The sequence below is a fragment of the Gobius niger genome, assembly GCF_951799975.1.
Source record: "Gobius niger genome assembly, chromosome: 23".
Taxonomy (NCBI): Eukaryota; Metazoa; Chordata; class Actinopteri; order Gobiiformes; family Gobiidae; genus Gobius; species Gobius niger.
In genome coordinates, this window is record NC_136874.1 from 4,883,675 (window position 1) to 4,909,753 (window position 26,079).

At 40.6% G+C, this 26,079-nt stretch overlaps 3 protein-coding genes across 4 annotated transcripts in view; 2 read left to right on the forward strand and 1 right to left on the reverse strand.

Moving 5' to 3' along the window:
• The window catches only part of tgds (TDP-glucose 4,6-dehydratase), a 305,863-nt gene that overhangs the window by 4,959 nt on the left and 274,825 nt on the right, over positions 1-26,079 (reverse strand). The window lies entirely within an intron of this gene.
• Positions 543-19,644, forward strand: gpr180 (G protein-coupled receptor 180). The gene is made up of 10 exons (XM_079582059.1): positions 543-703; positions 2,323-2,460; positions 2,797-2,891; positions 5,175-5,280; positions 5,460-5,640; positions 15,915-15,964; positions 16,047-16,201; positions 16,277-16,474; positions 19,289-19,366; positions 19,485-19,644. Exons 1-10 carry the CDS (start codon positions 565-567, stop codon positions 19,638-19,640), a joined length of 1,296 nt encoding a protein of 431 aa, XP_079438185.1. The 5' UTR covers positions 543-564; the 3' UTR covers positions 19,641-19,644.
• The window catches only part of creb3l1 (cAMP responsive element binding protein 3-like 1), a 47,566-nt gene continuing 46,834 nt past the window's right edge, over positions 25,348-26,079 (forward strand). Inside the window, exon 1 of the mRNA XM_079582049.1 lies at positions 25,348-25,482. The gene's annotated coding sequence lies outside the window, so the exon portion shown is untranslated. The remainder of the gene's footprint in view (positions 25,483-26,079) is intronic.

Below are 26,079 nucleotides of genomic sequence, written 5' to 3' on the forward strand. Positions count from 1 at the left end.
TTGTTGTCGATGAGCTGTTTTAAAGCCGAGTCGTGTATTTGTTGTGTAAATGAAGCGAAATCCCGACACTCTCAGTCCATTTCCGGCAGTGTTGACACGTTGAAGATAGGCGGGACTTAGTTGAGATTCTGATTTTTGATTGGTTGAATGTAGTAGCGTCACTGAACTCAACCATTTTGATTGGAGAGCCCTGACGTCGATCAAACTGTCGCTTGTACCAAATTGGTAACAGAGCTAGCTAAGTTCCTGTTAGCATGTCACAAATAAAAGCTTATAAACATTATCTTTTAAACTTAAACGTGACATATTAAGTCTAATTATGCGGTTGAATGTTAAGAATAGTTCTGAGGTGATATATTTGAGCTATACGATTTATTCAACGTTTTATTCAACGGAAAGCGGCAAGTTGCGCTTTTACTTAATTCTACTTCCGCTAAAAACATGCTAACGCCGACTAGCTTCACGCTCCTGGTTTACTTCTGGCTTCGTGGCTCATTGAATTAGGAAACGATTTTTTTGGGGGAAATATTATACATATATATCGTGAGCGCGTTTGTTGTGGAAATGTCGCGTTTGTTCGCCCGTTTTCTGGCCGCCGCGCTGTTTATTTCCGACGCTCTGGGGAAGAGTGTGACCGGAGTTTTTAAGAGCGAAGTGGCCCGGCTGCAGAATGGCCAGTACATCACTAAATTCATGTTTGGAGGTAAGACGATGAGGATGAGATGTGCAAACGTGTCATGTCTGCAGCACAGCCTTCATAACCCGTGTATTAGCAATAATAGGTCAATAATGTGGCTAATTATTACATGTATTGCCCCCAAAATCATATAAAGGGTGTAACGTATTTATAACTGCCTGTATTTTTGAACTTGCTAACTATTGAATCAATGGAAAACGATACAAATCACAGGTGTTTTACGTTTGCTTGAATGCTTTATGAGTATAATTGTATATAACTGTATGAATGGTAATCTATAGATAGTGTAGTAGTACTCTGTGAGCATGCTGATGTCTTTAAACTGTACAATAATTAAAATACTTGTGGTTTTCAACTGGTCAAAGAGATTCAGGACTCGCCTCCATCCGATAATGACAAGCCACAACCCAAATAAAAGTATTCAGTTTAACATAGATTAAAAAAATAGTTATATATCAAAATACATTGGCTCCTCTATCCACTCCAATCCACTGTATATGACACATTTAAGTCCTCATTAAGATTAATATAACATTGGTCATAAAGCATTAGTCATAGATTAATAATGCGGCTCATCCACATTGTTGTTGAGTATAATTTTTGGCAGATGGTTTAGGTTTAGTGTGATGGATGGGACCAGTGTTACCTTTCTATTTCACATCCAGTTATAAATCTCCTCTGTCATGAAGCCCATGGAGGAGTCTAGGAGAACATTAACCGGCTGGACGAGTGTATAGATTGTTATAAAAGGGAGAAGTTTGAAAAGTGAGAGTGCCTTTTTGTAGAAGCCCTTTAACCCTGTAACCCCCATCTTAACTGAGCACATTTTCTACAGTTTTACCCAAATCTAAAAGGTTCTTGACTGGGGTTTACAGCGTCAAGGCCAGTGTCACGCCTCATTTGAAAGCTAAGACCTAGGAAACTGAGCTCAGATTTAAGTTTTTTTTAATTTTTTTCACATTTTTGTCACTTTTTTTGTTGCATTTTTGTCATATTTTTGTCACTTTTTTGTTGCATTTTTGTCATATTTTTGTCACTTTTTTGTTGCATTTTTGTCACATTTTTGTAATATTTTGGATCCTTTTTTGTCATATTTTAGTAAATATTTGTGTCATATTTTTGATACATTTTTGTCGCATTTTTGTCATATTTTTGATACTTTTTTGTCAATTTTTTGTTGCATTTTTGTCACTTTTTGTCATATTTTTGATTCATTTTTGTCACATTATTGTAATATTTTGGATGCTTTTTTGTCATATTTTTGTCACTTTTTTGTTGCATTTTTGTTGCATTTTTGTCACTTTTTTTGTCATCTTTTTGATACATTTTTGTCACTTTTTTGTCATATTTTTGTCACTTTTTTGTTGCATTTTTGTCACTTTTTTGTCACTCTTTTAATGCTTTTTTCCCGCTCTTTCATCCTCATTTACGTTGTGTTTTTGCCACTATTTTAATGCCGTTTTCAGCATGCTTTTAGATTTGGGTAAAGCTGAACTGGAGAAAATACACTGGATTAAGGGAGGCGGGGCTTAAGGGATTCACACACAGCTATAACATATCCTTCATTCTCAAGTCTCCCACATGTAAAGCCTCGAGTCTCTGAAACCCTGGCTCTGGTTTGGCAGGAGACAGCGGGCGGCTGGTTTGCCGGTTGGATAACGCCGCTTTGGCCGTGGAGCACGAGGCCAGACTTCTGCTGTTCCCGGACATGGACCTGGACGGACTGAGCTGTGATGAGAAGCTCGCACGGGCCCAGTTCACAAGTACAAGAAAACTACTCCTACTACTACTTTCAATACTGCACTGAGCATCTACACCCACTCTTGTACAAAATCATATCATATTTCTAAATGTAGAGGCACAAAGTCTGTCAGCGTTTGGCGACGCACGGGCAATATGAGAGGGGGACAGGAAAAACGTACACATAAATTATTCATCAAGGTTAAGTCTGCTGCAAATGATCTATAGGGAGGAAGACTTTACTAAAGGTTAGAATCAGCCAAACGTTTGAGCTTTTAGTTTTATTTCAATGCGATAGAATGAGTAAAAACTTTGAGTGCTTGATTTGTTATTGATTTGTCTCTCTTTTCTTCCTGTAGTCCACCTCAAACACGACGAGCACAATCAGACCGTCCCGCGGCAGTCGTCCCCGACGCTTTGGCACGTCCTGTACGCCGACAGATACACCTGCCAGGTAAAAACAAAACTGTTTTGTAAAGCTGCTCCTTTAATCTCACAGCCTGAATCAAGGGCGGTGAAATCTAGTCTCGCCAACCAGACTCCGCTTCTTTACAGAAGAGGGTCTGGCAACACTCCATTGCACGCTTTCAAAGGAAGTGACGCAGCGATATGGAGCCGACCGACCAATCAGAGCAGCTCCCTGAAGGGGCGTCACGTTGTTGCGCCTTTGCTTTGTAGTTTTTCAACACAAGCGACCACTTCACGTAATGCTCCGGTTTGCTTGTATTCTTACGTTTTTCTGACATAAACGACAGAAGTCATTTACTGAACTCCGTGTGGCAGGAGCGCCATTGTTAATGTCCGAATGATACAACTTTCTTAAACTGTTTCTGTCGTCACATCTGCTATGTTCTCATTGGCTGCTGCGCTTCGGTTGTCCCACATTAGTCCCGCCTCAAGCAGTAGCTTTTCTACGACAGGGTCGCCAGACTAGTCTCCTGTTTATTAATTAATAAACATCGGAGATTAGTCTGGATGCCAGGCTAGGTGAAATCGATGGCGGTATGAGACGGCGTTTTTACCTTTGAATGACAGATTGTGTTCGATAAATGGGTTTTTTCTCAGTAAATCCAGCCTAAAAGCTGTTGTGTTTGGATGTTCCATTTTGTCGGAACTCCAGGTTCAATCTTATAAACTGAGCAAGTCAATGATTAGAATCGACGTCTGCAGATCTGAACAAATAGGTAGCGTTCACGTGACATCACAACATTCTAAAGAGCCTATTCACCTTATTCCGGACGTTCGCGTGGGCGCCGCCATGAATTGTGCCCGCCCCTTTTCTCCTATGTGTTAACATGGGGCTGGAGAAGTCCGCATAAAATCAGTCACTACACGAAAACAAAGCCGTTTTCAGGCCGCACAGAGAAACGCTGCAGTGTTGACATGTTGGTGCAAATGAACATCGGACATTTTACACAAATCAATCGACTAAACATCAGATTTGAGCGGAGAATATTTTCCCTCGTTCTCCGTTAAAATGAACGGGCTTCGCGCCCGACCGGAAGTGTCAGGAAAAAGAGGCGCCGAGACGACGCAAAAAGTGGCAAAAGTGGGCGGGGCGGAATAAGGTGAATAGTTTAACATTGAGGTGGAGGTCAACTGACGGTAACTATGGTAACTGTGGTAACTGACAAAATGCATATTTTTATGTCTTTGTTTTTTGGCTCATATCTCAGTCATTACTGGAAGAATCCACATGAAACAAAAACTGTCACGAAGTTCATCGTCTCCTCTGTCGGCACATATGAACTAATGTCCAATTATTTTCTCAGAAAAACATCCAAAAGTGGTGACAATATGCAAAAACACGACCGTGATGTTGTCCAATAGAAAACAATTTCAGACATAAAAATAATATGTCAGGTTTGTGAATCCAATCACGATCAAACACTGAAGAGGAAAAACATTTGTCAATTTTCGTTTTGGAGATTTCTTACAAAAACTGCATTTTTCCCATAGAGTTGTATTGGCCCTGCCCTCCACCTGACATTATGACATCATCACATTCGAAATCGTGAACGTCACCTATTGTGTGGATTATGTTTTAAAGTTTAACTTGTGCCGGACACATCAGGCTCCAATTCTATGATTTATTTTGCTTTAAACATAAAATAAAGTGTCAAAGAGGCCAGATGCAAGTTGGTCATTTTATGCTCACTGCTGCCACCTCAGGTCATACGTGTAACTGCAGCTTCTATATTAAGCTCATGCGGGACGACACTTCAAACCCAAATTAACACCTTTTTGAGTGACAGTGCAGGAGAAGGAGTTGTGGTGAACAGTTCTGAGCTCATTCTACACATTAGGACATTTTTAAACTCCGTATAGTCCCTTTAATCAAATTTTAAATGTCATGACACACGTTAGCTATATCGTGCTTGAGCTAAATCTAAAGCCGAATAAACTAGAAAGAACGAAGAGCTTCTCAAACATTTTCTCATCAGCATTATGTTTAACTTGGATCATGATTATTTCCCAAAAGGCGAAACATAATGTGTGAAAGTTCAGATGGATTAGTGACGACCACCCAATGCAGCGTCTGCCATAGAGCCCTATTGGCCAGTGTAATGCCTCATTTGAAAGCTAAGACCTACAAAGTGACCTAAACGGATCCGTTTACTTGCTGTGTTGTCGTCACATTTTTTTTAAGAGGTTTAAATATTAGAAACGACACCTGTATGGTTCTTAAGTCCATCGTCGTCAGTTTGTTTACTGGTCTTTTCCTTGTGTGTCTCAGGATGTGGTGACCCTCCCCTCACACCCGGACGTCCAGTACACCATCCTGATGTTCAACCCGGATTCTGCAGGAAACCCACTGGACCATTTCAGCTCAGAAGAAGCAGGTCGGTGTTTTCCTAATGGGTCAGGGCTTCTACAAGTACACAACATAAACTAGATACAGCCAAAGATTTACACATTTATCATATTCACAGATTTGTAGGTGAGGAAATGTGGATATTTGAAAGAAAAACTGGAACTTTCTGTCTTCTTTCTCATCATACGCCCCTTCCTCTGTGTCCAGGCTTGCACAGCTTCTACTTCCTGCTGCTGCTGGCGTACTTCGTGGCGAGCTGTATCTACGTGCAGCCTCTGTATCAGGCGCTGAGGAAGGGCGGGCCCATGCACACGGTGCTCCGAGTCCTGACCGTGGCTCTGGGGCTGCAGGGCCTGTCCGCGCTCTGCAACTACGTGCACCTCGCCAGGTAAGAACAGCGTCTCGGTTCAGAGTCTCCACTGGAGCTTCACGTGGCTGACTCCGGGGAAATCGTGTGTCAGTGGTTTAGTCTACGTGATATGCAGGATTACCGTATTACCATTAGAAACTGGGCAAAGATCGCATCACTCTTTTGCAGTGTTGTTTTTATCCGGGTGTCCGCGGGGTCTAAAAAAGTCTAAAATTCGGCCTGTTTGGTCTTAAATCCACGGTAAACTGGTCTTAAAAATAAACGTTTAACGACCCAATTATTTGTGCACAATTTAGTTTAAAAAGTCGACAAATAAAGTGACAGAAGCAGCGATGAGGAGCCGCCGGTGCCGCTCATGGTCCGAGAGGGCGAAGCGACGCTGACGCACTGACCGCTGCCACAAACAACGTAAACTCAGCGATAGTCGAGCGAGGCAGAAGGACTCTCCTTCAGAGCTTTATCCTCCCAAACAAACCACTGAAGTCAGCAGAGTTTAGGAATCCAAAACATGACCGAGGTGTCGCTGATGGATCCGTAATGCTGCTGTCGGGGGAAAGATACGTCCAATATGAAACAACGTGGAGATAATCCTTCACTGTAAATATCCAACTCAAGGTAATGAACGGCATCATCACAATAAAGTTTGTCCAAATGTTGGGAAACACAAAGCTGACGCTCCTCTGCTCAGGGACAGAAGGAAAGAGAAAGTCCTGTTACTTTAAAAACACGTTTCTCACTTTGTTCATCAAAACATCTGACAAACAAGTTTAGAAAACATAAAACCGAGACTAGATTCTGGCCTAATAATAATATGATTAAAATAATTATGATAATAATGAGTTGTAAAGTTGACAGTGTTTTGTTCTTTGCAAACGAGTGGAAAAGCTGCTTTTATTTTTAGAAACAGTGAATGTTTACCAGCTCAAGTATTACAAAGCATTTTAAATACACAAACTAAATATCTGTTGTTTTCTTTCATTCAGTCGATAAATGTGAGTAATTATTCAATCTCAATATTCTTATTATGGGATGAGGTTGTTAAAACTTGAACGGTTAAAATGCCTAATGTGAAAATGAAGTTCTTACATTTGAACATCCCACTGTGAAATCAAAAACAACAGTTTGACACTTGGATTTTTGTGACAGTGATTTTCTTTACAGTCCATTTCTATATTGCACGTCCAAAAACAGGTCTGATTTTTGAGATTTTGTGCTCTTAAAAAGGTCTTAAAAAGTCTTAAATTTGACTTGTCCAACTCTGCAGATGCCCTGGTTTATGCTTTCTGTCCGATTAGAGCTCAGCACAAACTCCACAACAAAGAGCTAATTCCTCCCCTGATGAGGAGGGCAGTGACAGGCTGGTAACAAGCGATCTGTGTTTGACTATATACTACATTATTAACAGTATGTGACGGGCAGATTGAACAGTCTTTGTCATTTTTTCCAGTGAATATAAGTTTGACAAACAGGTTGACGCTGGTGTGAGGGTTTCCAGCTCCGTCTTCTGACCAAAGTAAAACCTTTCCTTGGCCAGAATGACTTAGAGAAGGCTCTGCACACTTTGATCAGCTCCTGCTTTGAATATTATAATGCACCTCATGTGGGTCTGAACCAGTGCACTTTAAACCGGCTACAATTCCTCCAGTTCTGCTACTCTGCCTCCCAGGTCATGTGAGGGTTAAGTTTAAACTCTTAATGTTTGTTTTTAAATCTATTCACGGACTTGCACCTTGCTTCATGAGAACTGCTGGTTGCACATCGGCCCAGTAGAGCGCTGTGGTCTGCAGGAGCTGCTGGAGGAGGATGGTTCTTTTTCTGAGGCTCTGGGACTCTCTGCCTGTCGAGCCGTCCCTGACCTGACACTGTTTAAAGCCAACACTGTGTTGACATTGACTTATGAAAAGCACTTTGTGGCGCCAGACGTCAGAAGTGAGCGGTGGCGGCACAGGATTGTATTCACACAGAGCAAAGTCTTTATCTGTGATGTTTTCTGTTGATGGTTCTGGTAATTAATGTGAAATTCTGTTGTGGAAGTAGGACCTTACAGGAGCTCAAATGTGTTTGGGTCAATGACGTATAAGGGTCTCAAAACTTTTTCAAAACTGATGGCATCATACTTTTGATAATTATGTGTTTAAACAGGTTATGTTTGTTAAATATCATTTAAAAGTATTTACATGTATTTTTGATGTATTTGTAGCTTCTCTGTATAAAAAAAGTGTCCGAGATGTTTCTAAAATTTAAATAGGTTCCAAAAATTGGTACAAAGTCCATTTTTTGCCAAGTATTTCTTAGGCAGCCCTTCTCCTCTGAACACATCTGTAATTTGTAACTGACTAATGCTGAAATCAACAATAAAACCAGAGGACCACGGACTGAGTGCTCGGTGTCTGATAACTTCTTCTACAAAGGACTCCAGTCTGTGTTTCAGATTTAACGTCGTTCATGTTCATTTGCAGTTCTGTGATACTTTGAATTGATTGAATATTGATGATCCACTGCACAGCTGTGGTAGAGTTTTGAAAAGTCTCTGAGGCTCATGCTTTCATGTGAGAGGCAGCCGTAGAACTGCTGCTGCCTAATGTTTTGTTGCTGTAATAATTTGCAGTATTTTAACATTTTTCTACTTCTTTCATTTTGACATAACTATGGATCATGTGTCCGCTCTTGTGAGGGATATACAAATAGATCTGCTTATTCATTTATCCCACCTATTGTGACAAGCTTTGCAAATAGATTTGTGATTTAAGTGTTAATGTCAAAATGATGTCAGTGTAACTTTTAACATTTTAGACAGAATACAACCTCATGGAGAAGGGGGCCTTGTGGTTTGAAGATTGTATTTTACTCCCTAAATATGACAGTTTTTGTGATCTGGTTATCGCAACTGATCAGCAACAGTTAACAAGGAATAATGAATGTTCTGGAGAGTCTCCAGGGAGTGTTTCCAGAGGACTGGGCGTCAGCAGAGGCAGGTGTCTCTCCGTCCTCACTCTTCTGTCCTGGTAAAACAAACCAGTCCATCAGTCAGTAACAGTCATCCAAAAATGTGCATTATAGTCTGCAGGTCACAGTGCTCCCAAAAACAGTTTCACTCACGTAAACGACAGCTGAAACTCGGAAAATTAGAATATCGTTACAAAGTGCATTCATTTCTGTTATTAACTTAAACTGAAACTAATATATGACAGACTCATTACATGAAAGTGAGACATGTATCGCCTTTATTTGTTATGATTTTAATCATTATGACTCAGCTTGAAAAAACCCATAATTAAAAATGTCAGAAACTTAGAATATTGTGAGCCATAATCATCAACATTATAACCCAGGCTTGACATTTGTCACTTTGCACGTAATGGGTCTAAATCATATAAGTTCATATTTTCAGCTTTATGGACGTGGACTTGTTACTTTGCTATTGCTAAATAGAAAAACAAGACAGTTTCACGCACACAGAAAACGTGCAGCAGATGAACAAGTTTAAGCTTCTTCATGACATTTTCATACATAGTTGGTGCTAAACAGTTTTATCATCAGCTAAATGTGACGGATTATTGTGTTGCTCACATGAAGAACAGAAGTTTGAGGGCTGCCTGCTGATCGCTGCCTCTATATCCACCACACTATGAAGCTAGAAATAGGCCTCTCTCTCCACGAAGTTATCGTAGCCGACTCCGCAGCGAACTATAAACATTTCTCCTTTGAAATTGAATAAATATGAGCAGTTTAAGTCAACTGTGGACTGGGTTTAGTCTTGCTAATGTTTTGACGCGGGCGGTCAGCGTCTGTAATGGCGGAGGGAGCGTGACTTCACTCACTCCCGGGCACCAGGGGGCGCATGTCTCTGCTCTAGTGTTCAGCTCAACAGAAGAAACAACACAGCGTGACTCTACTGTTGTTTCTCCAAACTTTCCGACCGCGCCTGAGTGAAGATGTCTCCTCTGAGTCTCCCCGTGGAGCTGTGGGCCCTCGTGTTCAGACATCTCTCTCTCAAGGACAGACTGACGCTCAGGACCACGTCTAAAGACTTCAGGGACCTGGTGGAAAACGGCTCTTTGTGGACGGACTGGAGCGTCAGGCTGCGTTTGTGTGACTCTTCTCCAAACGGTGCCTCGCTCACGCTGCGCTGCTGGCGCGTGGAGTCCGCTCGGGTGATCCACAGCTTGTCAGACATCCGCACCGACTCCGAGCCGCAATTCACTTTAAGAATATACTTTTGTGTCACGAAGATTCTGGACTTGGCGAATTTCGCCGAGCTGGAACGTCTGGATCTGTCCAACAGTTACTGCTTTTTACAAGACTTACCTCATGTGCCTGAATGTGTGACACACCTCAGAGTGGCCCAGCGCTCTCATTCCACCGCTACTCAGATGCCCCTTGATTTTCCATTCACGAAGCTCAAATCTTTGGCCGTCGATGCTATTTTTGACTCACATCCGGTGAATGTGCTGCACTTCTTCCTCTCCTCTCTGCCTCAGCTACAGCGTCTCACCCTGAGGATGAACACAAACACGTCCTTTGAGGGCAACATATCAGACCTCACTCCGCTGCCCGACTGCTCCCTCTCCAGTTTGGAGCTTCTTTATTGTTCACCCCCTGAGTTCCCAATTGATTTTATGAAGATGCTGAGCAAATTGCGATTTCTGCGGAGCCTGTTCATTCAGTGCTGCTGTACTCTTAATTCTAATGATTGTCCACAGAAGCTTTCCGCCTGGCTGATGGACCTGCCTGTTCTCACCTCTCTGTTTGTGAAGTGTTCACAGCCTGTTGTGTTTGTACGGTCGATTCCCCGCTCAGTGACACGTCTCGGCCTTTATCCCATGGCGGATTTCCCATGCTCTGAGTTCCTGTCCGCGTTGTCGGATCACCTCCCTAACCTCGATCATTTGGACGTTAGTCTACATCCCAAACTGGGCTCAGAAGTGGCGCTCATCCCACGATTGTTCCCCAGACTGAAGACTTTGCACCTGCGCTGTAGGGAGGTCCCAGGAGGCGCTCTCCTGAGCCTGGCCTCTCTGAAGGAGCTGGAGTTCCTGGAGTATCCCTCCCGTGCGTTAGTCTCCAAACTGCAAAAACTGGCCAACTCCGGAGAGATCAAGATCAACACCAGGTTGGAAATCAAGGGGCCCCTGCACTGTCCTTGCCTTACCTGTCGAGTGGCCTTTTATCACTGACGAGATACCATATTTTGCCACTCCGTCATGCCGTCTTCCCATATTATTCCAAAATGTACAAAATAACACTCCTCTGCCCCTCCGAACTGAACTCTCTAGCCTCAAACTTGTCAGCTATGGTTCCTTCCTGTATCCCATTCCAACACACTACTGGGCTTAAGTATTCACCTTATTCCTGGTGTTCCCGTGGGCGCTGCCATGAATAGTTTTCACTCGTTTTACGACTGCAGACGTCCATAGAAAATAGCGGAAATATCAATCGGTCAAATGAAGACACGTGACCAATGACTCCACTGGAGATCGTCATTATGGTCCGAATTGGTACAGCAACCTTTCACACGACTGTTCACCATTTTCTTACTGCAAACTCTTCCATTTAGCGGAAGCTAACGTAAATAATCACTCAGCGTCTCACCAAGAAGAACAATGACGTCTACCCTCCACAATGGCTCCCGGGCCAAATGCAACGTCACGATTTTTTGACCGATAACGGACCGACAATAGAGTTCGGGAAATTCCACAGTTACCATGGAGATCCACCATCTTTGCAGCTGTTAGCATTTCCATTAGCTAGAGTTAGCTAAGAACTGTATAAAAAGTGGAGACAAAAGCCATGGAACAACTCCAGGAGCTGCTGAGTTACTGCTGGTAGATATTTCTAACACACAGGTGTCCAAGTGCTTTAATGAGAACAATAACTGCAGTATTTACATTTTTTGCAAACTCTCCATTAGTTTGCAATAGAGTTTGGGAATGTGATGTCATATCGCTAAGCATTATGGGATTAGCAGACATTGTAAACTAATGGAGATTTTAAAAGTTAAAATACTGGAGTTATTGTTCACATTAAAACACTTGGAGACCACAGTGTGTTAGATGTATTTACCAGCTCTAAGTCAGCAGCTAACGGACTTTTGTTCCACCCCTCTTTTCTCCACCTTTTATACCGATATTAGCTAATGTTAGTCAATGGAAATGTATGCTAACAGCTGCAAAGATGGCGGATCTCCATGGTAACTGGAATTTCCCGAACGCTATCTCGTCATAGGAGGAAAATAGGATCTTTAGAGAAACACAATGTTCCACTCTTTTTAGCCATTTTCTGGTGGAATATGAACTTATTTATCACATATAAATAAAGTCAAGTGAGAAAATATCCATATGGGCTCGATTTACACAGCAGATTTTTCAGTAGAAGTGAAAGAACGGCAGTTGTAGCTCACGCTAGCTAGCCATTAGCATTAGCCTGATGCTAACATGAAGAATCACGTTAGCATTCTCCGTTTTTTATAACCTGGCTAACGCCATGCTGCTGTGTGCGCAGCCTGGGGACCATGGCCCAAATTTTTGCGTGGATTTGGGAACCAATCACAGAGCGAGGAGGGACGGCAAGATGATGACGCGCTCTTCGATATACGGAAGCTTGTAGTTTATTTACGGATAAAAAAAAAAAAGTTTATTTTTACGGATCCAACATGACAGCAGCAGACACGATGGTATTTTTCGATCCAGCTTTAGACCTTGTTCTAAATCATTTAGCTCAAAAGTTTACAGCGGGTACGTCATACGTCATCTCATACGATGATACGATTGGCTGTGGCTACGTGCAGACGCATGATAGACTTTTTTTTTTTTTTTTTTGTATCGCCCAATAAACGAGTATGGACGATCGTAAACCACACCTCTCCTACGAGAAAATGAATTGGTGTCCCCAGACTAAATATCACTTGTGATTTTAGTCTGGTGTTAGCCAGGCTACGTTTTTTATGTATTTATGGGCTGTTGAACCACTTTGCTCCTCTCCATGTCTTTGTATCTTTATTTGTTAGAAAGCTATATTCATAATTCAGCTTTTGTTAAAGTAGTTACTAGTTTTTTAACTATGAGTTTAGATGTTTCTCCAAATTGTGAACCTGTGAGGGCTCGTATCGCTCACCAACAAACCACTGGGCATCAATCAGTATGTGATAGGAACGTTTCAAGACTATTATTGCTTAATGTTTATCGCTGGGTTTGAGGGAGATTCTATGGCTGTACCTTTGTTCTTTGTTTTGTGCTGAAATGATTAGATTTAGTTAAAAAGTGCTGTTTGTCAATGAGCCACTGTGTCCAATCAGAAAACATCATTGTGTGACTTTATCTCCTTTATAGAGACTTGGAGCTGATGAAGTCATTGTGACAGCAGGACAATGTAGTCTGAACTTCGTGTTTGTCTTGTGCTCCTCAGAGTATTTGTAATATTAATCTACTCAAATGGAGATCTGTTTCTGTTGTTACATGTTAGGTTCTTTTTTTTGTTCATTAATGGCAGATAATATAGTATAAGTATGTTTACTCTGCGTCATGGCTTTAAAATGAAGTGAATGTGTAGGTTTTTGTTTGGTATTGGGTGAAATGTTGAGCCTATTTTTTCTCAGGATGATAAATGTTTTGTTGATCAGTTGAACAACACAAATATATAATGTCAATTTTAATTAATTTCTCTCCTTGCACCGTGTTCAATGACTGGTGCATCTGGGTGTTTTGTCACTTTGAAAAATCACATTAAATAATTGAAATAAAATGGCGTTTTTCATTCTATGTACCAAAAATACTCGTGGGTTTGTAGTTATAACTTTAGAAACAATAGACCAGGTTTAGTATTTTTTTTTGTTACTTGTTCCTTGTTTCACTGGATCCATGACTGTCTAAAATAGGACAAATTACTTAAAATCGCTTGAATAAAGGTTTCTGTTTGATTTGAGTTGGTTTGAACTAATCTAATAAGACACGATAAAGCTAAAGGAACAAGCAGAAATCCCATTTGAAATCAGTGGGATGTTTCGATTTCACTTGAAATGATGCAAAATAATCTGAATTAAGAAATGTGCTTGTTCCATTTCGCAAAAAGAGGTTTTATTTGATTTAAAACCAGATCAAATCTACTCAAACTTTAGATTTAATGTGTTGATTCAAGTAGATTTGCCATTTGTTCCTTAACCTTTTAACTCACGCCTGAAGTGAGTGTTTTCTCCAGTTCAGCTTTAAATCTAAACTGTTACAACCTATGGACCAGTGCATTTGAAAGCTAAGACCTTCAAAACTGATCTAAGATTTTTTTTCTTGCGTTGAGGTCACAATTGGTCCTTTTTTTTGTGTCACTTTTTGCTTTTTTCAGCATTTTTTTTTGTTTTGCTTCATTTCCAACATCATTTAGCTCTCGTTTTTGTCACTATTTTGATGCCTTAAAGTGATAGTCTGGAAGGCTACATGTATTACAAATGTTAAAAATCTACCGTCTGGTCTTGCTTTTTCATGTAAAGTAAGTAATAATATACGTATTTTGTTCTTTGTAAAGTTCTTCCTGGATCTCAGCAACTAATCAGAGTCTAGTATCTTCTCATGTTGACCAATGAGACAAGCTTTTCCTGTGAACCAGCCTGTCTGGTCCAATCAGGAGGGAGGGGGAGGGGCTTTATTGTTTGCTTTTGACACGTCTGTTCCTGCTCTCCTCATTTTGCAAACAAAGGTTAAAGGTAACTGGTTAAAGAGGGGAGGGATTTGATTGTTTACTTTAAATTTCACTCCAGCTCTCCCCACTTTGCAAACTTACAAACTATCACTTTAACCCTTTAACGTTACTCCCTACTCCTTTTTTAGTATTTTCTAAGCATTTGGAGGACAAATATCAATGTTATTAGTTTATGTTTATTTATTTATTTGATAGACCTCTGAGTTACCTGCCTTAAACCAGTCCAAACCTGATCTAAACTGGTCCAAACCTGGTCTAATCCTGTCAAAACCAGCATAAACCAGTCCAAACCTGGTCTAAACTGGTCCAAACCTGATCTAAACTGGTCCAAACCTGGTCTAATCCTGTCAAAACCAGCATAAACCAGTCCAAACCTGGTCTAAACTGGTCCAAATCTGGTCTAAACTGCTCCAAACCTGGTCTAAACTGCTCCAAACCCGGTCTTAACCTGTTAAAACCAGCAGATACCAGTCCAAACCTGGTCTAAACTGGTCCAAACCTGGTCTAAACCTGTTAAAACCAGCATATGCCAGTCCAAACCAGGTCTTAACCTGTTAAAACCAGCAGATACCAGTCCAAACCTGGTCTAAACTGGTCCAAACCTGGTCTAAACTGGTCCAAACCTGGTCTAAACTGGTCCAAACCTGGTCTAAACCTGTTAAAACCAGCATATACCAGTCCAAACCCGGTCTTAACCTGTTAAAACCAGCAGATACCAGTCCAAACCTGGTCTAAACTGGTCCAAACTTGGTCTAAACCAGTCCAAACCTAGTCTAAACTGGTCCAAACCTGGTCTAAACTGGTCCAAACCCAGTCTTAACTTGTTAAAACCAGCAGATACCAGTCCAAACCTGGTCTAAACTGGTCCAAACCTGGTCTAAACTGGTCCAAACCTGGTCTAAACTGGTCCAAACCTGGTCTAAACCTGTTAAAACCAGCATATACCAGTCCAAACCCGGTCTTAACCTGTTAAAACCAGCAGATACCAGTCCAAACCTGGTCTAAACTGGTCCAAACTTGGTCTAAACCAGTCCAAACCTAGTCTAAACTGGTCCAAACCTGGTCTAAACTGGTCCAAACCCAGTCTTAACTTGTTAAAACCAGCAGATACCAGTCCAAACCTGGTCTAAACTGGTCCAAACTTGGTCTAAACCTGGTCTAAACTGGTCCAAACCTGGTCTAAACCTGTTAAAACCAGCATATACCAGTCCAAACCTGGTCTAAACTGGTCCAAACTTGGTCTAAACCAGTCCAAACCTAGTCTAAACTGGTCCAAACCTGGTCTAAACTGGTCCAAACCAGCATAAACCAGTCCAAACTAGTCCAACCCCAACCTATACTAGTCCAAACTGGATATTTTGAGTATTACAAACTTGAACCGAATGGTAGTGAGAATTGGTAGCATAATTAGAAACAACAAGTGAGTTCTACCAAACGGTTGAGCAAACTATTAAAGGGTTTAGATGATTATTCTTTTTCCACCGGCTCTTAACCTGTTGCAACCCCAACACAGGACGCTTTCCATTCAATACAAACTCCATTTAAAGTGTGAATGTTTTATCAGAAAGCCACATATTAAACACCACACTGTTGTTTGTTTGCAGGTATTCCCGAGACGGCGTGGGCTTCCCCCTGGTGGGCAGCCTGGCCGAGCGTAAGCACCATCTCTCTGCTTCTTCTTCTTCCCTGTGAAGCATTTGGATATTGATTGTTTTGGTTGTTTGTTGCCATGGCAGTGTGGGACATGATCGCGCAGGTGTCGATGCTCTACATGCTGCTGAGCCTGTGCATGGGCTGGACTCTGTCGCGGAGGAAGCCCCAGTCCAGGCCTCTGCAGTGGGAGCAGACGCCCACCTCCACCGCCGTGGCTGCGGGCGTGGTCATCGCACAGGTCAGCCTTCATTACTCCTCGCACTTTAATCACGGGAGTATAGACCTGACTGACGCCTCTTTCCCGCGTCTCCAGGGCGTGTTGTTGCTTTGGGAACAGTACTCGGCGGCGGACAGCGAGCACCACAGCTTCCACACTCAGAGGAGCCTCCCCGCGCTGCTACTCCTGCTGCTGCGGCTCACGCTGGCCCTGGTCCTGGCCTCGGTCCTGTACCAGATCACCTCCACGGAGCGCAGCACCCTCAAGCGGGACTTCTACCTCAGCTTCACCAAGGTGCGGACTCTGGAGGGCTCAACAAACTCACAAGGGACAGTTCTATCTGGTGGTACTTGGAGAAACTGTTTGGAATCTAACTCAACTACTAACTAGTCTTACAAGCAAACAGCATTTCCTCATTAATTAAGCCTTCTCTAATTTCTTTTTAACCTCTTAAGTTAAGAGGTGTTAATTTCGTCGACTAAAATATTTAATCTTAATTTTAGTCAGTGTTATTTTTGACGACTAAAATTGGACTAAAACTAAATTAAACGTTTTTCATGAGAATAAAACTATGACCAAAATGTTCAGATATTTTAGTCGACTAAAATCATCCAAACTTCTATTGACCGTCTGAAAGAGCCTCATATCTTGTAAATTCTCTGCCAAAGGATCAGCTCTGAGGTTTGTTCAAGTGGAGCAGCTCCATGAAGCAGAGGAGCAAGATTAAATATGATTATAATGAATATTATCAATGCAAAGTCGACTAAATTTACTTGCAATTTTAGTCGACTAAAACTAGACTAAAATTGAAGATATTTTTTTGACTAAAACTAGACTAAAATCGAATTACATTTCCGTCAAAAGACTAAGACTAAAACTAAATTAAAATATGTTGTCAAAATTAACACTGCTCTTAACCTCCATTTTCACTCAAACAGGAGAAAAATGGAGGCTGAAAAAAGCTTCAAAATGGCGACGAAAATGAGAACAACAAAGTGACAAAAACATGATTAACAAGCCACAAAAGAGCCACAAAAACGTGCCGTAAAAGCGACAATAACACAGCTGTAGCAGAAGAACCAGTAAGTCCAGCTGTAGTGGAAGAACCAGGTTGTCCAGCTGTAGCAGAAGGACCTGTGTGTCCATGGTTACAGCCCTCAGGAGAAGAATGCCGTCCGCCCGTGATCACGCAGTCCTCGCCGTAATCTCTCATCTTATTTCCAGGGTTTAATATATATATATGTGTTATACAGAGCATGGCACAAATTGTTACCAAGCCAAATACAAAGAAGGTTCCAAGAACATACTGGTCGTTATGAACTAAACTTTAGGATTCAGAAACATAGCACAACTTTGAAACGTTTCAGTCCGACAATGGCGGCGGATGCGAAAGTAATGGAAGCTGCTCTTCAATCCGTTCTGGCTCGGCTCCCAAATATCCAGAAATCAAAATTGACGGACTAGGATGCATTACATACGTCACGACCAAACGCTAGCGAAAATCAGATCTAATCGTTTCAAAGGAGTTCACCCCTCCCACCTGATAATAGAGCTCAATGTGTCCTTGAGCAAGACACTCCACCCTCCTTGCCTCCAGTATTGGTGTGTGAATCAGAGAGTGAATGGGTGACTGGTTCCTTCCTGTAAAGCGCTTTGGGCCTGATAAAGGTAGAAAAGCGCTTTATAAGTTGAGAACATTATGTGTATGTGTTCCTAGATTCGTCCTCTTTATCGAGAAACTCCCCCAAAAACACTGAGAGATTCCATTTTGTTCATAATAATAATATAAGTAGAAACAGGACTGTTTTATTTACTGATATTGTGATATTGCTCATGACCTATTCCAGTATCAAGGGCTTGCATGTAAACAAACCTGCGATTATCCCATAGTTTATTACACTGCGTTCCAAATTATTATGCAAACTACATTTTTCTAAGATTTTCTAAACTGTCACCTCAAATGAGAGTCAGCATAATTTTCAAGTCTTTAACTGGTCGAGGATCATTTAAATGTGGTGGAAAAAAGAAGGCTTAGAAGGATAGAAGGTTTATGCACAACTGCAGCCTCTGGAGGGTCCTACACCTTTATGTTCGGGAGACTCCAGAGGCACCAGCAGCTTCACACTTGTCTGCTGCTTTGTAGCATCTGTTCTATTAATCTGATGTGTTAGTCTGGCAGAAACCGTCCATGCTGTGCCTTTATCTGTGCTCTGAATCCGTCACAAATCTCTTATCTGTACGATGATTACGCTTAATCTTTCATGAAATATCGAAGGTTTTCATACCTAGACCAAGGCATTCAACTATTTCACACTTTTCATCAGCAGAGAGACCCTTTTTCTTTACCATATTGCTTGAAAATGATGATCTGCTTAATAAAGTGGAACACCCTTTTTCAGTAGTTTTTCCCTTAAAGAAATAGGCCACCGTTTTTACACACTGAGATATGTTCTTACCTTAGCTTTGACGAGTTCTTTAGGACCTGTCTGATCTTCCCCCGTGCCTTCAGTCACGTAAACACAGCGCAGACGGCGTTAGCATTTAGCCTCTCCCTCTCTCCACTATAGCTCCAAAACAGGTCAAGATAGAAGCTACCAAGCTCTTCCACGTTTTCCCTATTTAAATATGGTTACGTGAAGTGTTCCACTACAAAGTATAATTACACACAATTAAACAATGTGGATTTTCTAAGCGGATAAAACTATAATGTAAGGCGTAATAATACCAGGAGTAATTTGGCATCCACACAGTAATCTTCACTTTACTGTGTGGATGCCAAATTACTCCTGGTATTATTACGCCTTACAATATAGTTCCCCCTTTTATCCGCTAGGTAAGAAGGTAAGAACATATCTCAGTATGGAATAATGGTGGCCTATTCCTTTAACTGGGCTTAACCTGAAAACTAATCATCCCAGGTCTCTGAGATTAATGTCAGTGATTCATAGAGCCCTGAGACACAACACCATCCATGACTTTCATTATCATTGTTTGTTTTTTGACCTTTTTGACACAAAAATCCAATTTGCGTAATAATTTGTAACGTAGTGTATGTCATTGTCCCGTTACCGTGGCAACCACTGCACACACTCTGTTGATTCCTCTCAGGGCTGTTTCCTGTGGTTCCTGTGTCACCCCGTCCTCGTTTTCGTGTCGTCCATCTTTAACGAGCATCAGAGGGAAAAGGTCAGTCTGGCCCCGAGATTTATTATCAACGCGGCGCAACAAAGGAGCGGGCAAGAACGGCATTTGTTTTATTCACCGTCTTCTCTTTGTGCTGTTTTTTTGTGTTTTTATCTGGCAGGTGGTCACAATCGGCGTAATCCTGTGCCAGTCCATATCGGTGGTGGTGCTTTATCAGCTTTTCCTCTCGCGATCGCTGTACTGGGAGGTCTCGTCCCTGTCGTCGGTGTCTCTGCCTCTCACCATGTCCCGGACCAACCAGAGGGGGCGCTACTGAGGCCTCCTACAGGGGAAAGTTACTGTTTTGGAGCCACAAGAGACATACTGCTACCTCAACATGAAGCGAGGGTTTATGGGCGATGGACTGAGCAGCTAAATCTCGCAAATGATATTTAAATAAGTGTTTTAAAGGGAGCGGAAAGACAAAAGAGGGAGCGACTGTGTAAAGAAAGCTATATAGTTTTGATAATTGTGTGAAGAATAAGAGTTTACAATAAGCCAAAGTTTGACAATTAAGATATTTCTGTAAAAAAGCATGTTTTAAATAGGACTAAAAGTACTTTATTATTGTCATTTATTATAAGCCAAATTGTTTATGTTCCACTAAACTCACCTTATTGGAGAAATCACTGCTGTCTTAAAGGAGCTGTACATTCATTCAGACACTACGGCTGTTCGGGAATGGTTTTGTCGCATGTTGAATTGTGCTAAAGCATGTTGTTGTTTTGTAAAGGGATGTTCGGTTTCCATTTTTATTTATTTTGTACCAAATCCTGTGAATATATGGAAGCTGTGATTTTTAAATGTAATGAATAAACTCGATGTACGATACATGTTATGCCATGATAGGGGGATTATCACTGTACCAACTGTGACTTCATGAACGGATCAGGGTCTAGATCAGGGGCCACATGAGGAGCCTGAATTGAGACAGAGCCGCACCAACAATAACTCAAACTTATAATGCAACTTTATCCTATTCATTACACTAAATTGTGTATTTAGAATATCTGATGCTGGTTTTTAGTATTTTCTGAAAATATTTAGCCATATCAAGCCAAGGACGTGCATGTGTACCACTAAAAACATGTGCAATAGATACAGACGGCATCTCTGGAATCGCCCATATATGATCATGGGGTAAAACAATCCAAACTTTCTCTATTTATTCAAAAACTTCTTTAACAAATACTGAATTATGAATATAGTTTTCTACTGAATAAAGATACAAAGACATGGAGAGGAGCAAAGTGGTTCAACAGCCCATAAATACATAAAAAAAACGGAGAATGCTAACATGATGCTACATGTTAGCATCGGGCTAATGCTAACGGTTAGCTTTCGCGAGCTACAACTGCCGTTTTTTCACTTCTACAGAACAATCTGCAGTGAGAAAATATCCATATGGGCCCGATTTACACTTGACTTTATTTGTATGTGATAAATCAGTTCATATTCCACCAGAAAATGGCTAAAAAGAGTGAAAAATTGATTTTCCCAAATGATTCTATTGTCCCCCTTGGCGAGGCCACGGCCCCCTTCTATGACGAGATGCGTCTGTATCTATAGGTGAATCCTCCAGCCAGCAGTTCGGCTTTACCCAAATCTAAAAGACTCATTTGAACGCTAAGACACACAAAACTCATCTAAGCTTCTTCCTTGTTATAGTAATTATCATTTTTGTTACTTTTTTCCATGTTTAACTTTTGGTCACATTTTTGTGGCTTGATCAAAGTTATATTACACTACTAAAAAAAAAACAGCCAAAACACGACAAAAAAGCAAGAAAAAAGTAGCAAAAAAGTGACAAAAAATGAATGAATACGCCTCAAAACTGTGAAAAAAGCAACGAAAACAGGATTAAAAAACACTAAAATGTGATGACAAAAACAAGGAAGAAGCTTAGACGAGTTTTGTGGGTCTTAGCTTTCAAATGAGGCGTTACACTGGCAGTCGAGAGGCTTTTAGATTTGGATAAAGCTCGGTTAAGGTGGGGGTTAAGAGGTTAAAAAAAAAAGTATTCATCTCTTAACCTCCACCTGAACCAAGCACATTTTCTCCAATTTGGCTTTACCCAAATCTGAAATCTTGAAAAAGTCACTAAAAATGTGACAAAAAAGGAACAAAAAAATCCCCAAAAGAGCAGCAGAATAGTGACTAAAAGGCAACACAACACACACAACTTTTTTCAAGAAATGAAAAATAATGAGCCTGACAGGACTGTGGACAATGTGCTCTTTATCTCCTGATCTCTCATTATGTCAGTGCCCCCTGCTGGACACCTGTGGAACTCGTTTATTTGTTTGTTTACTTTATTTATTTATTTATTTATTTTTATTTAACAGAAATGTATTTACAAAGCAAAAGTACTGCAGAGGTACGTGTGTACATGTAAAACACATATTCACATGTTTAACGAACATAGCGGGGGAAAAAACAAAAAACAAAAAAAAGAGAAGAGGGAAATACAGGAAGTAAAGTCGTACATAGAATAGATCAAGACAGAATAAGGGATGACATATAGATTTAGACATTTACTGTGTTATGTGGTATTTGCAGAATGCGTTATGGGCTTTGATGGTTTTTTGATCAGCCACAGTCTTTATTGTTCTGAGATACTGATTGAGTTCGCTTATGAAATGAAGTCCATTTGGCTTTGTTTGCGCCCACTTAGTTTTATGAATATGATATTTGGCCAGGTGTATAACAGTTTGAACCAGAAAGGAAAAGGTCTTTGGGAATATTTGGATTATCGAAATAAAACATGATGTCACTCTCCCGGAGGCTGATCACGTGGCCAGTTTTGTTCTGGATCAGTTGTTGTACGTGTAGCCATAGGTTGTGACTGTATGTGCAGTGATAAAACAGGTGGATGATTTGTTTACTTTATTGTCCCTGGGAAATTTGTCCTGCATTTAACCCGTCCTTCGATGCCGCTGGGGCGACCCGGGGACCCATCTCCATAATGCACTCGGGGGTTAAGAGGTTAAATTTTAATTATCACTCACTACTTCACAGAATTATATGCCTCAGTATTTGGAGCAGTCGTCACGGAGTCCCTGTTTAATCCAGCGAACATCATTTTTCTCTTTTTGGAAACAAACTGAAAGGAAACTCGTATCATTTATTATTCCAGGAGCATAAATGAAACCTCGTCACGAACAGGATTCGAACCTGTGCGGGGAAACCCCATTGGATTTCGAGTCCAACGCCTTAACCTCTCGGCCACCGTGACTCACATGACACGCATCACGTGGACGTTTTTAAAAATGGCTTCCGGGGTCGTTTTTTGTTTTTATAATTTTAACATTTTTTTGGATGCGGTTTGAATAAAAATGAAGTTCGTTTTGTGAATAATTGTAAGTTTGGATTAATACTTAAAAATAAAAATGAAAAAAATCTTACAAATTCAAGACGTTTTGGGGTCACGTGGTTATAACGTAGCTGACGACGCAGACGCAGTGTTGCCGGAAGTTTGAGCAAGAAAGAAAGAAAATCAAATCTTCACCGACAGCTCGTGCGTGTAGAGATTAAAAACAGTTGCTGTGTTAGTGCGTTTTCTGTTTTCTCAAGAAAGTGAAAAGAGCAACGGTTTGTATGGTTTATTTCGCTTTCTCCAGATTGTGATAAATGTGTGCTGTTTTGTGGTTCTCAGCGCCCTCTGCTGCGCGTGAACGAGAATGATCAACTTGTCAGTGTTTAACCTCTTATTCCCCGCCTGGACTGACCACATTTTCTTCAGTTTGGCTTCACCCAAATCTAAAAGCTTCTTAAAAAGAGAAGGCAACAAAAATGTGACAAAAAAGTGATGAAAACGCAACAAAAACAACAACAAACAAAAGTAAAAAAAAAAAATCATCAAGGCAAGGAAAAAGATCCGTTTAGATCCATTAGTTTTTTAATTGAAAAGTATATGAATATACAGAGTATGCCAGGGGGTAACAGAATTGTACAATACAATTATTCAGTTACAAATATATTGTATTTTGAGCAAATACTGATAGTTTTTAGAGCCTTTTTGTTATCAGAACCTTCCAAAATCTTGATATATGAGAGAGTATCACTAAAAAAATGTGTAAAGTTGGGTTTCTGCTTAGAATATTTACATTTGTGACTATAAAATTTGGATAAAAAGATAAGTAAATTAATAACAAAATAGATGTCTTCATTCTTTTGCTTTCTGAAGAAACAAAAAATAAAGTTTTCTCATTTTAATGTAAAGTTGGAGTTACCTTGACCTACTTTATACCTGCGTTTCCAATGACATCACACATAGTTCCGGTGGCCATGTTGAATACTGATGTAGAATTATGCAGTACAACATGTAACAATATCTCGGCTAAAAATGAAAGACAATTGATTGAATTAAATGTGTGTAAAGTTTCATATGAATAAAATATAGTCTTGTTTGTAAAGTGTGTTACCCAAATCTAAAAGCTTCTCGACTGGAGCTTACAGCCTATACATGCTTTTCAGTCGTATGGCTTTTGTTGTTATGGCGGCCATGTTGAATACCGAAGTAGAATTATGCAGTATTACAACATGTAACAATATCTCTGATTGACAGTGGCAATTTTATGTACTCGTAATCATTCCTCAAGAAGATAACAGTAAAAACACATCCCCAGAGACGCACGTTTATGTGATATAACCAGTAAATGTGGTACAGATGTAGCAGCTCGAGCTACAGCAGGATTTACTAAAGATCTGCTTCACTCTGAAGACTAAATGAACACATCAAGGAGGAAACAGAAAACCTTTCTCTGTGATTTTTACAGTTTGTCATGTCAGCAGAGTCTCAGTGTGAATCAGTGTTTAACCCCTTAACTCCCACCTGAACCGAGCACATTTTCTCCAGTTTGGCTTTACCCCAGTCCAAAAGCTTCTGAAATAAAGGTGTGAAAATAGCGACAGAACTGAGACGAAAACAATGATGAAGATGTGACAAAGAAAGGGAGAAAACTTTGACAAAAATGTGACAAAAAAAATGACAAAAAATTGACCAAAAAAGACAAAAAATGACAAAAAAAATGACAAAAATTGGGAAAAAAAGGACAAAAAATGTGACAAAAAAATTACAAAAAATTACAAAAAAAAGACAAAAAATGTGACAAAAATGTGACAAAAATGTGACGAAAAAAAGACAAAAAAGTTGCAAAAATTAGTTGAATACCCCCCCAAAAAAAAGATGGAAAAAAAAAATCTGATGACGTGAGGAAAAAGATCCATTTAGATTTGGGTAAAGCTGAACTGGAGAAAATGCTCTCGGTTCAGGCGGGAGTTAAGATGTTAAGCTTCTCAAGACGTTAGCATTTTACCGGTTAGCAACTGGTAGCATAAACTACTACTACAGTCACAGCTCTGACCTCTGACCTCTGTCACATGTTGTATCCAAGGCTAGAGATGTTTGTGGTTCAGGGCTTTCTCTTGTGGAAGCTAAATGCTAACCGGTAGCATGCTAACGTCTTGAGCAGCTTAAACACTGACTCACTGGTTTCTTGAGCGATGATTACGAGTACATAAAAATGCCACTGTCAATCAGAGATATTGTTACATGTTGTAGTACTGCATAATTCTACTTCGGTATTCAAAATGGCCGCCATAACAACAAAAGCCATATGACTGAAAGGCGTATAGGCTGTAAGCTCCAGTCGAGAAGCTTTTAGATTTGGGTGACACACACACTTTACAAAGACTGTATTTTATTCATATGAAACTTTTACTTCAGGCAAAGGGTCCAGAAATCATGAATATTTGCTGGAGCCGTATTTTTCCATGACATAAAAACATTGTGTCCTGTCCTTTTCTGTTCGCAGCCTATTTCATTTAATCACGCATTAATATTCTGGCCTTGAATCCTCTGCTGAATAGGACCTTGGTCATTAGTGCGGTCCGATTAACAATTAAAATGATCAGAATGTCTCGTCTGTTTTCAGGGAGGGGGGGAGAAGCTTTGATGGACCTCGACCAACAACGTCACAGAAAGGTCACATCTCAAATTGGATCAGAAAATAGAAACATGAGTCACCGCTTGCATCATCGGAACGGAGCGGGCCAATCGCGGAGCCGGATCCGAAATGCCCGGAGGAACTGGCCAATGGGAGAGCGGCGGAGCGAGGGTGAGTGATTTTATGAATGAAATGGATGGGTACGCACAGATGAGACGCGGGGGAGATGGGTAAATGGAAAGTGAAATGGGTTTAAGAGCAAGGATTGAGAGACTTAACGGTGATAAATCAGACTGAAAACGAGATAAAAACAGATCTAGCTGAGAACTAAGTGGATTCAGGACTAAAAACGACTCTTTGTCACATAACATTGCACCGTATGAACTAGTCAATCACATCTGGACTCAATCTGAACTAAGAAGTAGCAGCTTTGGCCCTTGAAGAAGAGAATTGGATGATTCTAGAAACGTCGGCAACTAGACTAGAATGTCAAGTTTTAGATTATTCCTTTTGTGTTGTGGATCATTGAGGATGATTTTGTTCCTTTATTGCTGCCCCTGAATAAAGAGGCATCAAAACTTGGTCTCTATGATTGAGGTCTACAAGATAGTTTATTGGTTTGAAAGATTTACAATATGGAGTCTTCCTGCAATGTTAGGAAATGTGGAAAAAATGTAAAAAGAAAATGTAAGAAAGGATGGGAAAAACCAATGTGTGAGGAACGTGCTTCTCTATGGTCCTCATGGCGGGAGCTGACATTGCTGTAAT

Excerpts from the sequence above, each read along its gene's own strand:
- gpr180 (XM_079582059.1), top strand. The coding sequence starts at position 565 with ATGTCGCGTTTGTTCGCCCGTTTTCTGGCCGCCGCGCTGTTTATTTCC. Across the intron at positions 2,892-5,174 it reads CCGACAGATACACCTGCCAG|GATGTGGTGACCCTCCCCTC; the intron begins GTAAAAACAAAA and ends TGTGTGTCTCAG. Across the intron at positions 16,202-16,276 it reads CGGGCGTGGTCATCGCACAG|GGCGTGTTGTTGCTTTGGGA; the intron begins GTCAGCCTTCAT and ends CCGCGTCTCCAG.